This window comes from Ailuropoda melanoleuca, chromosome 13 (assembly GCF_002007445.2).
Source record: "Ailuropoda melanoleuca isolate Jingjing chromosome 13, ASM200744v2, whole genome shotgun sequence".
Lineage (NCBI taxonomy): Eukaryota > Metazoa > Chordata > Mammalia > Carnivora > Ursidae > Ailuropoda > Ailuropoda melanoleuca.
Genome location: NC_048230.1, coordinates 20201017 through 20214926, shown reverse-complemented (window position 1 = coordinate 20214926; position 13910 = coordinate 20201017). Strand labels below are relative to the sequence as shown.

The 13910-nt window shown below is 36.9% G+C and overlaps 1 protein-coding gene across 4 annotated transcripts in view; it reads right to left on the bottom strand.

The window, feature by feature from the left end:
- Positions 1–13910, bottom strand: part of SPAG9 (sperm associated antigen 9) — a 97984-nt gene that overhangs the window by 67762 nt on the left and 16312 nt on the right. The window contains exons 4-5 of one of the 4 annotated variants that reach the window (XM_034641522.1): positions 9526–9620; positions 3987–4137 (exon numbers count right to left, since the gene is read on the bottom strand). In XM_034641522.1, the coding sequence (XP_034497413.1) occupies positions 3987–4137; positions 9526–9620 (246 nt within the window). Of the gene's footprint in view, positions 1–3986; positions 4138–8649; positions 9126–9525; positions 9621–13910 lie in introns of those variants that run through there. The other 3 variants (XM_034641521.1, XM_011233310.3, XM_011233312.3) reach the window with 3 other exon arrangements.

Genomic DNA, 13910 nt, shown 5'->3' with positions numbered 1-13910 from the left:
CCATCCCCACCCCACCCCACCCAACGGATGCTTAACCTTGCTTTGCCCTACCGACCAGCTTTAGGACTGAACTGTGCATAAAGCAGAGAGGAAGGGCAGATAATGCAATACTACAACATGTAAATAATTACAGCTTTACAGTAAGTCTTGATATCTACTAGGGTAAGTTCTTGTTCTTACTGTTCTTCTTCAGGACTGTCTCGGGTTATTCTTGGCCTTTTCTTCTCCAATTCCTTCTTTCTTTGCAGCTTATTTGTGAATATAATTCAGTTGGATGAACAATCCTACCTTAACATTTTTTGCTTATTCCCAGCTTTAGCACTTTTGTAATACATTTTTGACAGAACAGCATGGTGATTCAACACAAGTTGCTTTTCACCTATCTCACTAGAAGCACTCCCAGTAAGAAATCTCTGTTAATGATGCAATATAAACTCCTCTGCTTTCTACTGATTGCTAAACTCGATCTGAGGGCCATTAGTGGGATGTGAGAGGCGGCTTCGTGTAAGCTGTGGCATTCTGATTGGCCATCAAACAAGGTTCTTTCTACTAGGGGTAACCTAAGCAGGACATAAATATATATGTGGGAAACTATAAAAGAAAGCAACTGGATTCAGCAGGGTAGAGAGTTCAGGAAAGGCATCAGGGTTGGAGATTCAAAATGGTAAACATCGATATATGGAGGGCATTTACAGACATGCAACCTGAGCTACCTGGATTATAAAGACAGGAGGGCTGAGCTTTAAGCTCTGGGGAACTCCAACTTAAGAGGTCCAGGAGCCACAAGGGGATTGAGTGTCCTAAGGACAAAATGAAGAAAGCATTTCAAGAAGCAGAAAATATTCAAATGTGTCAAATGCTGCCACAAGGCAGGATGGGAGTGAGAATTCCCCATTACATTTAGAGGGTAACCCTGACAAAAGGCATGTCAGCACAGTAGTTAAGACTAAAAGTCTCAAAGGAGAGGGGTGAAAACAACCATGCCTCAAACAGTCTGGTTTGTCTCCGCCACAGGGCCTTTACAGATGCTATCCGATCATCTCTAGACCTTTCCATGCACCTATACATCCCTCATTTCAGGGTGCAAATCACCTCCTTCAAGAGGCCTTCCTTTGCCACCCTAAAGTAAGCATTCCACCCTACTTAGCCCCTTATATTGCCTTTTTGAAATAGTACGTCACACACACACACAGCAGTATATCAAGTATATATACACTTGAAATCTAGTACTTCATTTATTTGTTTGTTGATCTCCCCCACAAGAATATGATAAGGGAGGAATAATATGTATAAACACTTCTGTTTAAAGACAACTTGTACATTTTTCTAGATGCATGTTTCCTGGAAGGTTTTCCAGTACCTGAAGATATGATACCTTATTAGCCACAACTCTCTCACAGTGAGAAATTGGCAATATAGCAAAAAGAAGGTCCGTAACATTACAATCATTGGCAAATCCCCTTCACTGCCACTCTTCTGCCACGAAGCTCCCTGTAGTTGTTTCCTTGGTTATAACCCATCATATGGTTTTCTCACAGAACATTTTCACCTTAACCTTACAACACAGAAAACTGTGCTAGTAAAATTAATATCAATTATAATTCTCACCTTCAATTTTTTTCATAACAAAGGCAAAGCGTGCCCTAAATACAGCTAGGTCAACCCCAAAGTTCTCAGAGAAATGAAGTTGTAGAAAACTTTATATCAGAGGTAGCCTAGCCCACTTCCTGTCACAAAAGGACACCAAGACTAGTGGGTACAAGAGACACTGTCCATAAGTGAACTCTTAAACCCAACTTCTAGCTTTTCATCAAGTTAGAGAAAGACATCTGGTTTATGGACAAGGACCTCGTAAATAAAGTAGGTCCTAATTATTAGACATACTTTACAAATCCGACTTCTGCCATTTTGTAATATACCACTCTGCTCCTAGAAATCTGTAGTTGTTAAGCCTTTATCTCATGTAGTGGCTCCACGTCCAGAGTACAGAGAGAGAGACAGAATTTTATTGTAGAAACTCTCTGGGAAATACTTGCCTTAGTATCTCTGAGGAGGATACCAAAAAAACCTCTCAGGCTTAAGTCCATATTAATAATCTGTTAATCAGTTTATAACTTTCATTAAAGTTCTGTCACAGCATGTTGCTGGATTAAACAACAAGAGAATTATAATAATCTTCTCTTTAAGGTTCCTTTCTGGAATATAATTAAAATATAGTTACCATATGGTATACATTTTTGATGTACTAAAAGTATCCCTCCTACTTAATTTTGTTTCGGGAAAGAGGCACGGTAAGTAGGCGAATTAAGGGATGGGTGTCTTGGAAGACCTAGTAAACCTACAGGCAGGTTTGAAAAAAAAGCCAGTGTGGCAGGAGGAGTAAAGAATTAGAGAGTTTCCTAGTGGCATCACTGTGGACTGATATTGAACAGCTGCATGATTAGCTTCTAATAAACTGAGCAAAAAGGAAAAGAGAAGGGGAAAAGGTGAGGTCAGTCTTACTCTTAAAAATACTTTTCAGTGAGGGGTGCCTCAGTGGCTCAGTCTGTTAAGTGTCTGCCTTTGGCTCATTTCATGATCCCAGGGTCCTGGGCTCCAGCCCTACATTAGGCTCCCTGCTCAGCCTGCTTCTCCCTCTCTCATTCTCCCTGCTTGCGTTCCCTCCCTGTCTCTCTCTGTCAAATAAATAAAATCTTAAAAAAAAACAAACAACTTTTCAGCAGGAGAAAAGCTATCAAATATTTATTGATTGGTTACTGTTTTGAGCACATTTCAAAGGTCAATGAAATGATTCTAAATGCCTCTGCCTACCAGGAATGACAGACCATTTATAGTATCCCAAAAAGTCTTCCTAACACCTAAAACAAATAATTCATTCAACAAGCATGTTCTGAGGGCCCACTACATGCTAGCCACTTTTTTAAGTGGTAGGGATACAACAGTAAATAAACCACATAGACTTTATGTTCTGAATGGAGAGAAAGAGACAAAGTAATTGAGTAAATGACTTAGTATTTTAAAAGTGTAAGAGCTATCTTTAAGCACTTAGACCATAATAAGTACTTTGGAAAAAAAAGAAAGCAAGAAAAGGAGGTAAGATGTAATTTATTTGTATTCATCATAGGTGCCCTATTTGTTTTATGATAGGATAGATGTTATAACAAGATTCTTTTATAATCAATATTCTCTTTACAAATAACAACTTCATAAGATACAGAATATAATTTTAGTTTCTTTTAAAGTTTGCTTATGTGTGTATGCATATAATCTCTACACCCATCATGGGGCTCAAATTTACGACCCCAAGATCAAGAGTTGCATGCAATTCTGACTAAGCCAGCCAGGTGCCCTAACTTTAAATATTTTTTTAACTATTAGTGTATCTTCCCTCTTAGAATATATTATTAATAATACTTAGATTTGATAGTATGTTCTTGGTCAAAAACATAATCTATAGTGAACTAACCAGGCCTTTTTAGCTAAACACAATGCACTTTTGGATACCGCTTTATCAAGAGATTTGAGGAAAAAAATCATGTTTTTTTAAAAAAAGCAAAGCCCTACTAAATTGTGAAGCTTCCAACAGTGAACCGAGGATTTCTGGTACCAATGATTTTCAATTCTAAAAAACATTATTACATTCACTAGTCATCCCACCTAAAATTTATATGATCAAATAAATATCAAAATAGCCTAAATCAATTAGAAATTTTGGTAATTAGCATCACTAGTATACTAATCAAGAGACAACAATACTCGACTTTGTTTTCCTATATAACTTGAAAAAGAATAGTAAAAACTAACTCTTTCGGAAGAGCTCATTTCCAATTTAAAATAAAGGCAAAAAAGAAATAAAACGGATTAGTTTTACAAGATAAAACGTATACAAAATTTCATTTTATTATGTTTTAGCTATCTAGTACTTCAATTTGGATATGAAAACTTATACAATGTAAATTGAAGATTTCAGCAGAATAAAGCTTTACCTTTAGGCTGGTATGAGAACGTGGTTGACTTAATTCCTGAAATTTCCATTGGTCTGATCCAGGGGTCTCTCCGCCTTTCTGAGTGTCAGGTGTAAGCAATCCGTCTCCAGCAGGTAATGGGAAAATCCCTAATGATATAGGGCGTTCTTTTCTATTGAAGAGGGGAGAAAAAATTAAGCATTCACCCATTCCTTTTTAACTTCTATTCATTAATGACTATAAATAATAAGCCTGGGCTGTCACTGTTTTAGAATAATCAACTCTTACAAAATACCATCTGCCTATCTAAACAAGTAGACTCACCAAAGAAAAAATACAGTCTCAGAAGTTTAAATTAGCCCTAAGAAATTAACTAAGAAAAGTAGTAAACTAATAGTTTAGGAAATGTTATAAGTTACTGATGAGTTCCTCCCCTGGGGAGCAGTTTCTGGTCTGGTTTCACAACAACAAAAGTTACTAAATTTTCACTCATGCTTATGTTAGTCCCAGGGAAACTGGCAACCTCCTCCTCCTCTGGAAGTGAATCCCACTCTTGCTTCTACACTTCCCAAACCCTCAAACCAATACCTAGATATTTGTCCAAGCCTCTTCAGGGTACGTCTTTTCTGCCTGAAGGAAAATCTATGTATGATCTAAATCAGGACTACCGATTAAGTGGTTGAAAAGAACTCCAAGAGTTTTAATCCTTAACAGCAGGAAAACTGTCTTTTTCTACAGAACCAATATACGTGTTCCTTTCTATCACAGTACATGTGAGAAAACCATTGTCAGTTTTCCCACACAAGGAGGCCAAAAAATTCTATAAAAGACTGTTGAGTTTCCAATGCTTTGTGGGAAATTTCAATGAACAAGTGTTACAATTTTAATAATAATAGAATTTCAATAAGAAACATATCCGTTGGTGATGCAGAGTAGATTACAAATAAAAAAGGGCTTTTTACAAGGTGGAAACTAGCCTAGGAAGAGGTTGTGTCCTGGGTCATTAACCCCAAAAAGTAGAAACTGGCAAGAAAAGAGACACTATAGGTTTGGAACCTCCTGGAACTCATACCTCTACTGGTAAGAATGCAAATTAGAATAGAACTACTGAGGTTATAAGTCCTTTATTCTGTAAGCTCATTTTTGTCACAAGAAACTTAAGCCACTTGAAATGGGCCCTCACTTAACACAAAGGATATGCTCTTCTATTCCTAACTACAATCAGAAAGGGAGGATTAAGTAAAACTGCCAGAACTCCTTCTTAAAGACTGGGTGAAGGAAAAGGATTGAGAGACTGCATTTGATTAAAGGTGTGTATGTACAAGGAAGTAAAACAGGACTTTCCTCTATGAGTTAATTATTCATCATTTCTTTACACTTGGGTACTTCACCTACTTGATTTGGGAAAACTCAAATGCAGGTAGGCAGCACTATAAAAAGGTAGATTTTAATAACAAATTTAAGTTTGTGTCTATGAGCTTCTAGAACAACCAAATGACAAAAACTAAAGTAACTACTCAGCTATTCTGTTTAGACCAATTATTCCCGAATGCTGGCTCAGCAATAAAGTTCTCCTAAGTCCATCATGAAAAGAGACATTATTTATTGTACTTTATTGGGTAATATAGGCCATATTGTACACATACACATTTCCATATATCATAGAACCTGTTCTTTCCTGAGAATGATGGACCTTTTTCTACATCTTTTCTGCTTCTTTGATTTTAAATCCCTTCCTTTCGTCAACTGATGGTGACAATGGTTAGAAAGCAAATTTTGTTTTAATGTCCATACCTGACAAAATAAAAAGTTGTTGCCTGATGTTTATCCCTCAATCTGGGGGGGAACGCATTTTGGGAATCGAAAATCTAAGGGTCTAAGAGCTACTAAATGGCTTATTTTTTTAATGTATCTTAATAAGTTAAGCAAAAAGGTGTGAATTTAATGGGATAGTTTAATGGAAAGCTCTCTAACCCAAAAAGCAAAGACAAGCAGGAAGATAATACAGATTTCATGCAAATCCATCACACTGCTAACAGAAATCGAAACACAGGCTAGTCATTAGAATTATCTTTCTATATGAATGACAATGCATTCATTTTCACACATATCAAATACAGAAAAAGTATAAAACTACTGGAGGAAAGAGTATGCTATCAAGACAAGTTTTGCTTTTCCACTCCTGTTAACTAGGCCTACAATCCAAAATACCAGTAGAATTCACACCTCTTTATATTGCTTTTATTGATCATTTAGGAACTGCTCTATAGGGAGGGCATTTTTCTTCAGAGACTATCAAGAAGGTCCTGATGCTCTGGGTGACACTGTTTCAACTCTGGAAAACAATACTACTACACACATGTCTTCCCTCCTTATTTACTGATAAGTTTCATCAGAGTTGAGGGGAGAGAGGACATGTAATTATGCAAGTCAGTTAGAATACTACTTTTAAAAGAAACCCTGAAAGTTGAACTTTAAAGTCCTAAACTCTGTTGCTATGTATTTTAGTACTCTACATATTAAGTGCTTCAGTGAAACTCACAGAAGAAACCAAAGAACTGGATACATTTGGAAAATCATCAAGTAACAGGTTTAAACCCCAGGGGTTTCAATGTGTTCCAACATGCTGCCACTGTTTTAGAAGCAAAGCCATCTTTAACGATCAGAATCCTTGTTATAGTCTTTTAAAAACTGCCTTAGTTCCATATATTCATTTTTTAGTTGGTTATGTAAATGTAATCTGTGAATAAATTAATTCCCAATTATGTTTTGAAACAGCTTCTTGGCTCTATAGACATTTAAAACAACCATTAATAAAATTTCAAAAAGATTGTTCAACATTCACCATGTGGCAAGCACAAAGGATGGTTTGTTACATTATCTCATTTAATCCTCATATGGAAATAGGGATTATTTCCTCAATTTTCAGATTAGGAAAAGTAATGCTCAGAGACATTAAGCACTAGTAATCCACAGAGATGGGGCTCAAGGTCAGACCTGTTGCACTCCAAGGCCCATGTACTTTCCTTGAAACCTACTGATTTTTCTTGACAATTTAATCTTAATATTGAAGACTTTGATATATTTATTCCATTAGATCGTTAGCAATTTTTGTGTCAAGGAACTTTTCGAATTTAATCATAAGGTATTTTATCAGTAAAATAGCTAGAGTTCTGGAAAATAGTACTGCTAAAATGGGGTGCATATAAGCAACTGCAAATTATTTACTTCTTTGGTTTACTAAATATCATGCAGCCGATTAAATAAAAAATAATAATCTCACACTTGATTTTTAAAACTATTCACAGGGTAAGAACCTCAGAGGAGGAAACCCGGGTACAGAGACTTTAAGCAACTTGCCAGAGGTCCTATAGCTCCCATGTGGCAGAGCATTTATAGCCAGGCGGCCCAGCTCCAAAGACTCTTACCCACCACGCGGCACCGCGCAGCACGGCTGTCTCCAAGAGAACTGAAACCTAGAACAGCCCCTTTAAAATTAGTCTTATCTTAAGCTTACATATTCTTGAGTTAAGGTCTTTCTAATTTCCTAAATATACAAATAAACAAATCTTTTGTGTACTAAGTGTACAAAAGTAGTAAGATTTCTTCCAATTTTTATAAAATCAGGAAAGAAAATAAATGACCGAGTATCTAATTTTAGACCACAGATGAAATTTAACTTCTGGGCCTTTAACTAATGTTAAACACGAACCGACCGATGAAGAAAAAGAACACCTTAAGGGAATTTACTAGTTTAATTCATCTTAATTTATCTAAATCCAGAAGTTGAGTATTTTAAGTAAACATTTAAATAATAAAAGCTCGATACCATGAACCTTCCTTTAAAACCACGCACGACGCAGAAATCTGAACAAAACAGATGCCTTTAGTTTGGGGAGTTAGAAAACAAAAGACACCCAACCCTTAAATATCTAAGATATAGAAGCCGGTTCCTACAGGGTGCGAGTAGAGTGAGCAGCAGCAAGGCTCCAGAGATTAATGACTACCCCCACAAGCAGGCACGGATATCCGTCACCCAAGTCTACAAAGAAAGGGCAACATCTGACAAAACAATAGTGAATAGGCTTTGTAAAGCGTTCACAACTTTGATATGTAAATAATGAGGGGAAAAATGCATTCCTTGCCCTAAAAGGTTTAAATCCTTTCACTTTAAAATATATTTTTTTAAAAAGAAAATATTTAAATTGTCAGTTCCCGGGAGTTATTATTAAAAATTGAAAAAATGAGCCTAAATGTCCATCAGTGAAAGGATAACTGAGCAAAATAAACACTTACAGCCTTTGTCTACCCGGCTGTAAGTCTCAGCATAAAAGATACCGGCCCCAAAATGCTCAGATGCTAAACACAGAGGTTGTATAAACTTGGACCCAGTGTTTTACTGTTGCTCTCCCTTCACTCTCTGAACACTCTGCCTAAAACAAGACCACAGTGACCTAGTACTTGCGCATAAGTACAATATGAAAATCCTTTTCTTAAGTTGGTAGTTTCCAAAGACAAAGCCCGTGATGGCCTGTAAATTACTATAAATAAGAATAGAAAATCCTAGCTTCAGGCCATTTTCCATTGTTTCAATCTGCAACAGAAATGGTTACAAAGCAGACCTGTGAACCCAAAATCTGAGAAAAACCAACTAAACAGGGGCTTCTAAGAGAGACTAGAGTACCTGAGTATCCTTGGTAGGTTCTGCGTCAGAGCTGGCACACCGGTAGAAATAGAAAAGTGCACAAGCAGCAAAACAGAGAGAGATACTAAGATAGCAGAATTAATGACCACCGCCCCGCCAACAAAGCCAAACACAAACAGCAGCATGCATCCAGGACTCATGGCGCTGTGCTGGCATGGTGAAACACCCGAACCAGGAGGCCTACACAGGGGCCAAAGGGGTATCTTTGTAGTGAGGATCTGTCATTCAGCTGCTGCCACAAAAACAATGCCATCAGCAGCAGCTTTCCACTCCATCCTGCAGCAGCTCCGAAGCGATGACGTCATCCTGCTCTCCCCACCTCATAACCATAGAGCTGCTGCTCCTAGCATTTATGCAGCAATCCAGAGCGACAGCCAGCCTATTAACTATTTTCCTCTCCACTAAGAGTCCTGGCTTAGCTCATTGGCTACAATGCTTGGGAGATCTACATAATTTATTCACACTCCTACATCAAACAGAAGTCTAACCCTTTCAAACATGCCTCGCGCTAACAAAAAGGACTTTAAACCAATTACACAGGAGAAATGAAAAATTTTCAGCACCCCCACAAATCAGAAAAATTTAAACCTAGTATAATCTCCATTAAGTATTACAAAACAATCAAAATACCAACATACGTAGCTTAGATGGCATGGCTCACGATTTACCTTTTCAATAGTGAGGGCTGTTTCTATTTTTCTATGCTATTCTCTCCTATAGCATTCCAACCATGCTTTTTGAGAGAGAGCTTTGTGAATCAGCCTAACTATTGTTCCAGGATTAAAGAACAGGGAGAAACAGAAACAAACAGATTATTTCGATTTTTCTCAAGGCAAAATGTTTAACCAAGCTTACCTAATTCTACTATGAGCTGTGGACTCTGGTTGATCACTCCCTGAGAGCTGATGAAGTTTTGTTCTCTCTAAGTGTTCCATATAATTATGGATCATCTATTTGGAAGAAAGAAAAAAATATGCAAATTTGTAAGGCTGATATCTGAAATAAAAACAGCGTTTTAACAAGGGAAACATTTTTTGTAGAAATTTCATATTTATCAGACTACCCACAGTTCCAAGGAAAAGAATATTAAGGATGAAAAAAAATTTAAATGGCAAAGGAATATATGCAAATGCTTACATTTAAGGATGCTGGTGTCCAAAGAAGTAGCCAACATGTTGCTTAGCATAGCAAAAACTTTTTTTTTAACAACATGTGACGCTATTAAAAGATAATCTTGACATAAATAATACAAGTTAGGATCTAGGCATTGGGGAGGAGCTGATAAAAGACCACTGATAAAAATAATAAAGGGCATTTGAGAAATCTGTTCACTAAAATGGGAAACAAAAAAGAAAATAACATGAAACTTCAGAAGAAACCATACCCTGATGTGGCGATCTTTTCCATTTGACAAAAGGATTCAGAGTAAACACCACCTTCAATTTAATTAAGTAATTTAATTTAATTAAATACTGAGATGTTTATTTCTTGTGCCCAAAGATTTCGTTAAAAGATTGCTAAAAGCTGGGGCGCCTGGGTGGCTCAGTCGGTTAGTGTCTGCCTTCGGCTAAGGTCGTGATCTGGGTCATGATCTCAGGGTCTTGGAATTGAGCCCCATGTCAGGCTCCCAGCTCAGCAGGAAATCTGCTTCTCCCTCTGTCCCCCCCCTCGCCTCCCACCACACACACGTGCACTTCTCTCTCTCACAAATAAGTAAAATCTTTTTTTTTTTTTTAAGTGAAAGGTTAGCTTCCTTTGAGTTTCTTTCTTTCTTTTTTTTTTTTTAAAGATTTTATTTATTTATTCAACAGAGATAGAGACAGCCAGTGAGAGAGGGAACACAAGCAGGGGGAGTGGGAGAGGAAGAAGCAGGCTCATAGCAGAAGAGCCTGATGTGGGGCTCGATCCCATAACGCCAGGATCACGCCCTGAGCCGAAGGCAGACGCTTAACCGCTGTGCCACCCAGGCGCCCCACAAATAAGTAAAATCTTTAAAAAAAAAATGCTAAAATATGTTCTTATGTTTGATTGTTAATTTATTGGTATCATTACTTAGTGTAATCATCTAATAGCAAATAAAATGAAACACCAGAGCACTTTGATTTTATTTTTATTTATTTACTTTTTAAAGATTTTAAGCATGTGGAGCTCAAACTCACAACCCGAGATCAAGAGTCCCATGCTCTACTGATTAAGCCAGCCAAGTGCCCCATCAGAGAGCTCTAATTTTAAATCTTGGATATAAGGAGTCATAAGATAGACAAGATGATATGGAAGTAAAAACTTCAAGAATATCAAGTATATAAACTGCCAAGAAATTCTATAATCCTATTTAGTTTTTGGTAATTTACAGTTCCACTTTTAAGGAACCTAAATCTGGCATTAAAACATGTAAAATCCAACAAATTTCAATCATAAATTCAAAAGCCCTTTGCTAGATACTAACATAAGAAAAAATAAATATTAAAGAATAAGAAAAGGTATGTTAGCAATCTAAAAGAATGTAAATTTGAAAAGTAGACAAGAAAAGGCTGATGACTTTCTTGGGACTACCCTTTGAATTCTTAAAATTTGAATGTTCCTTGAATGCTTAAAAAGGCATGGAACAGCTATGGAAGTTTCTAACCTTTAGCTGTATGAACATGGATTTCAATCTCAATATACCTTGAAATATGCACTGTAGCATATTATTCTTTCTATTGAAAGAAATAAGATTTTGAACATTTCTGAAATTTTCAAAAAGCACACTTTTGTTGGGAAAATTTTACTTGGCATATATGCAGAAAAATTAAATACATAAATCTGTTTGAAAGTGTTCTTTACTTCAAGTAAACAACAAGCTGAACTGATGCATGAATTAAGAGAAGTAATTCTAGGGGTGCCTGGGTGGCTGTCGGTTAAGCGTCTGCCTTCAGCTCAGGTCATGATCCCAGGGTCCTGGGATCGGCCCTGGGTCCGGCTCCTGGCTCAGCGGGGAGGCTGCTTCTCCCTCTCCCTCTGCCTGCCTCTCCCCCTGCTTGTGCGCTCTCTCTCTGTCTCTGTCAAATAAATAAATAAAATCTTTAAAAAAAAAAAAAAAAGACAAGTAATTCCATCAAATCAATCATTATAAGAGAATTAATCAGGCTGTTTCCCAATTAGGACTGTCTAAATAAGAATTATATTAGGCTAAGAAAAATTAATGTAGAATTACAGGGATATGGTATGTGAAGGGATTTTTTAAAGTTTTAAATTTATATATCCTCTATTTTAAATTTACAGATTTTCTCTTTACCCCCATTTGAAGAACATATTTGCAGAAATAAAGTTTTTGTCTTTGTGTCAGCAAGTCAGAAATAATGAACTGTTTTCTTCTTGAGTCAAGAAGAACTTTAAGAAAAAAAAAAAGAAACTAAAATAACAAAGTGATGGTTGGGCCAAATAGGTATCAACTTAAATTTTAAAAAGATTTTAGAAAACTTTTTTTTTTTTTAGATTTTATTTATTTATTTGACAGAGAGAGACGGCCAGCGAAAGAGGAAACACAAGCAGGGGGAGTGGGAGAGGAAGAAGCAGGCTCCCAGCAGAGGAGCCTGATATGGGGCTCGATCCCAGAACGCCGGGATCACGCCCTGAGCTGAAGGCAGATGCTTAACAACTGAGCTACCCAGGCGCCCCAGATTTTAGAAAACTTAACTTGAATTCTTATATACTGGATTGTAATCATATGCAACTGATTAGCTCAGTGAAAGAATCTAAGTTTCCTTTAGCAATCAGATGAAGAAAATAGAAACCTCCCCTAGACTGCCTTTATAATATTCTATTTATTTAATATAGAAAAATAAAAGTTATAAATGCAAAGATAGAATCAGTTCTATCCCCCTAAGCAGTCCATTCTATGGATTGATTGTCTTCAGTGATTAGTTTTTTAAAATATCTTTTTAAATTTATAAAATGTTGAATTCTAAATCTTCAAAAGACTGATTCCTTCTTCAAATGATATATCCCAGATATAAATTCCAAAATGGTCTATGTAAGGAAATTGGTTCCAACCCAATTAAACTAGCACTTTATAGTAGAGAATAAAAAAAATGACAGCTACCATTTATTGAGCATAAGTCAGCCAGTGCATTTATAGCCAGTTTCATTTAATCCTCACAATATTAGAATTTTATAAACACTACCTTAAGATTAAAATAACTTGCCCAATCTGACCAGCTAGTTAATGATCAACTGTGTTCTAACTGCCATTAGCTAGTTGGCTTTAGGGCCAGAACTCAAGTCCCTCTGACTCAATCATCAAAAAGTTAAGCATTCTAGGACCAGTGTTGTATTTGCCCTTTTAGTCAATTCTCTAGGCAGGCAACAAGCTCATTGTTCCTTCTTCCTCACACCCACAAGAAAACCCCACACCCTAAAGCATTTCCTGACATCTGAAATAAAACATGCACTATATTCTGTAATGCATCAAAAAAAGTAGAAAAAAATAAATTGTACATAAAATTTTTAATTTAAAAAATTTCAATTTTAACTATGGGGCTTCACAATATAGCACTGCTTTAAAAAGAAAAAAAAGAAAGTGAACGGGAGGGCAGGATCACTGGTGCCAGACGAAAGAAGAAAGGTGAGACAGTAAAAGAGGGCATGCTTTAGATAATCTACTGTTGGGTCCACCAGCCCCATCCCTCCTGATCTCATCACTACAACTCTCCATTTTCTCAGGTATGTACACTAATTCACACTTATTCAGGAGTCGATTCAGCAACAAACAGTTGGCAGATCCAGAAGAAGGATCCCAAGCACACTGTCTGGAAAATCCCTACTCCCCTCCGCATAGAGAAATTACAGCAGAGGTTAACTGTCAGCTTGGCTAAAGCTGGGAAATAAGGCAACAAGTGAGGTTTTGGAGAAAAGTGCCCCTTTAATCGTGTTGGCCATGAATCTCTCCATGCACAGCCTAAGAATCATGTATCTAAACCTGCAAGGCCGCTATTCTTAAGCCTGTTGCAATGCCAGAAAGCAAAGAGGCACAGAAAAATCTCTAGTGCTTTTAACTCATTATGTTCCATAACCTAAAAGTGTTATTGAAAACTCAGGCAACAGAATATGACGGGCCTAGGTTCAAATCCAGTCACATACTAGCTTGGAATTTGGAACAAATCACTTCATATTCCCTTTCTAAACTTCAATCTCTAAAATGCGGATGGATAATGGAGTTTGGTCAGAAGGTGAAATAAGAATGCATTTAAACACCCCCTGAT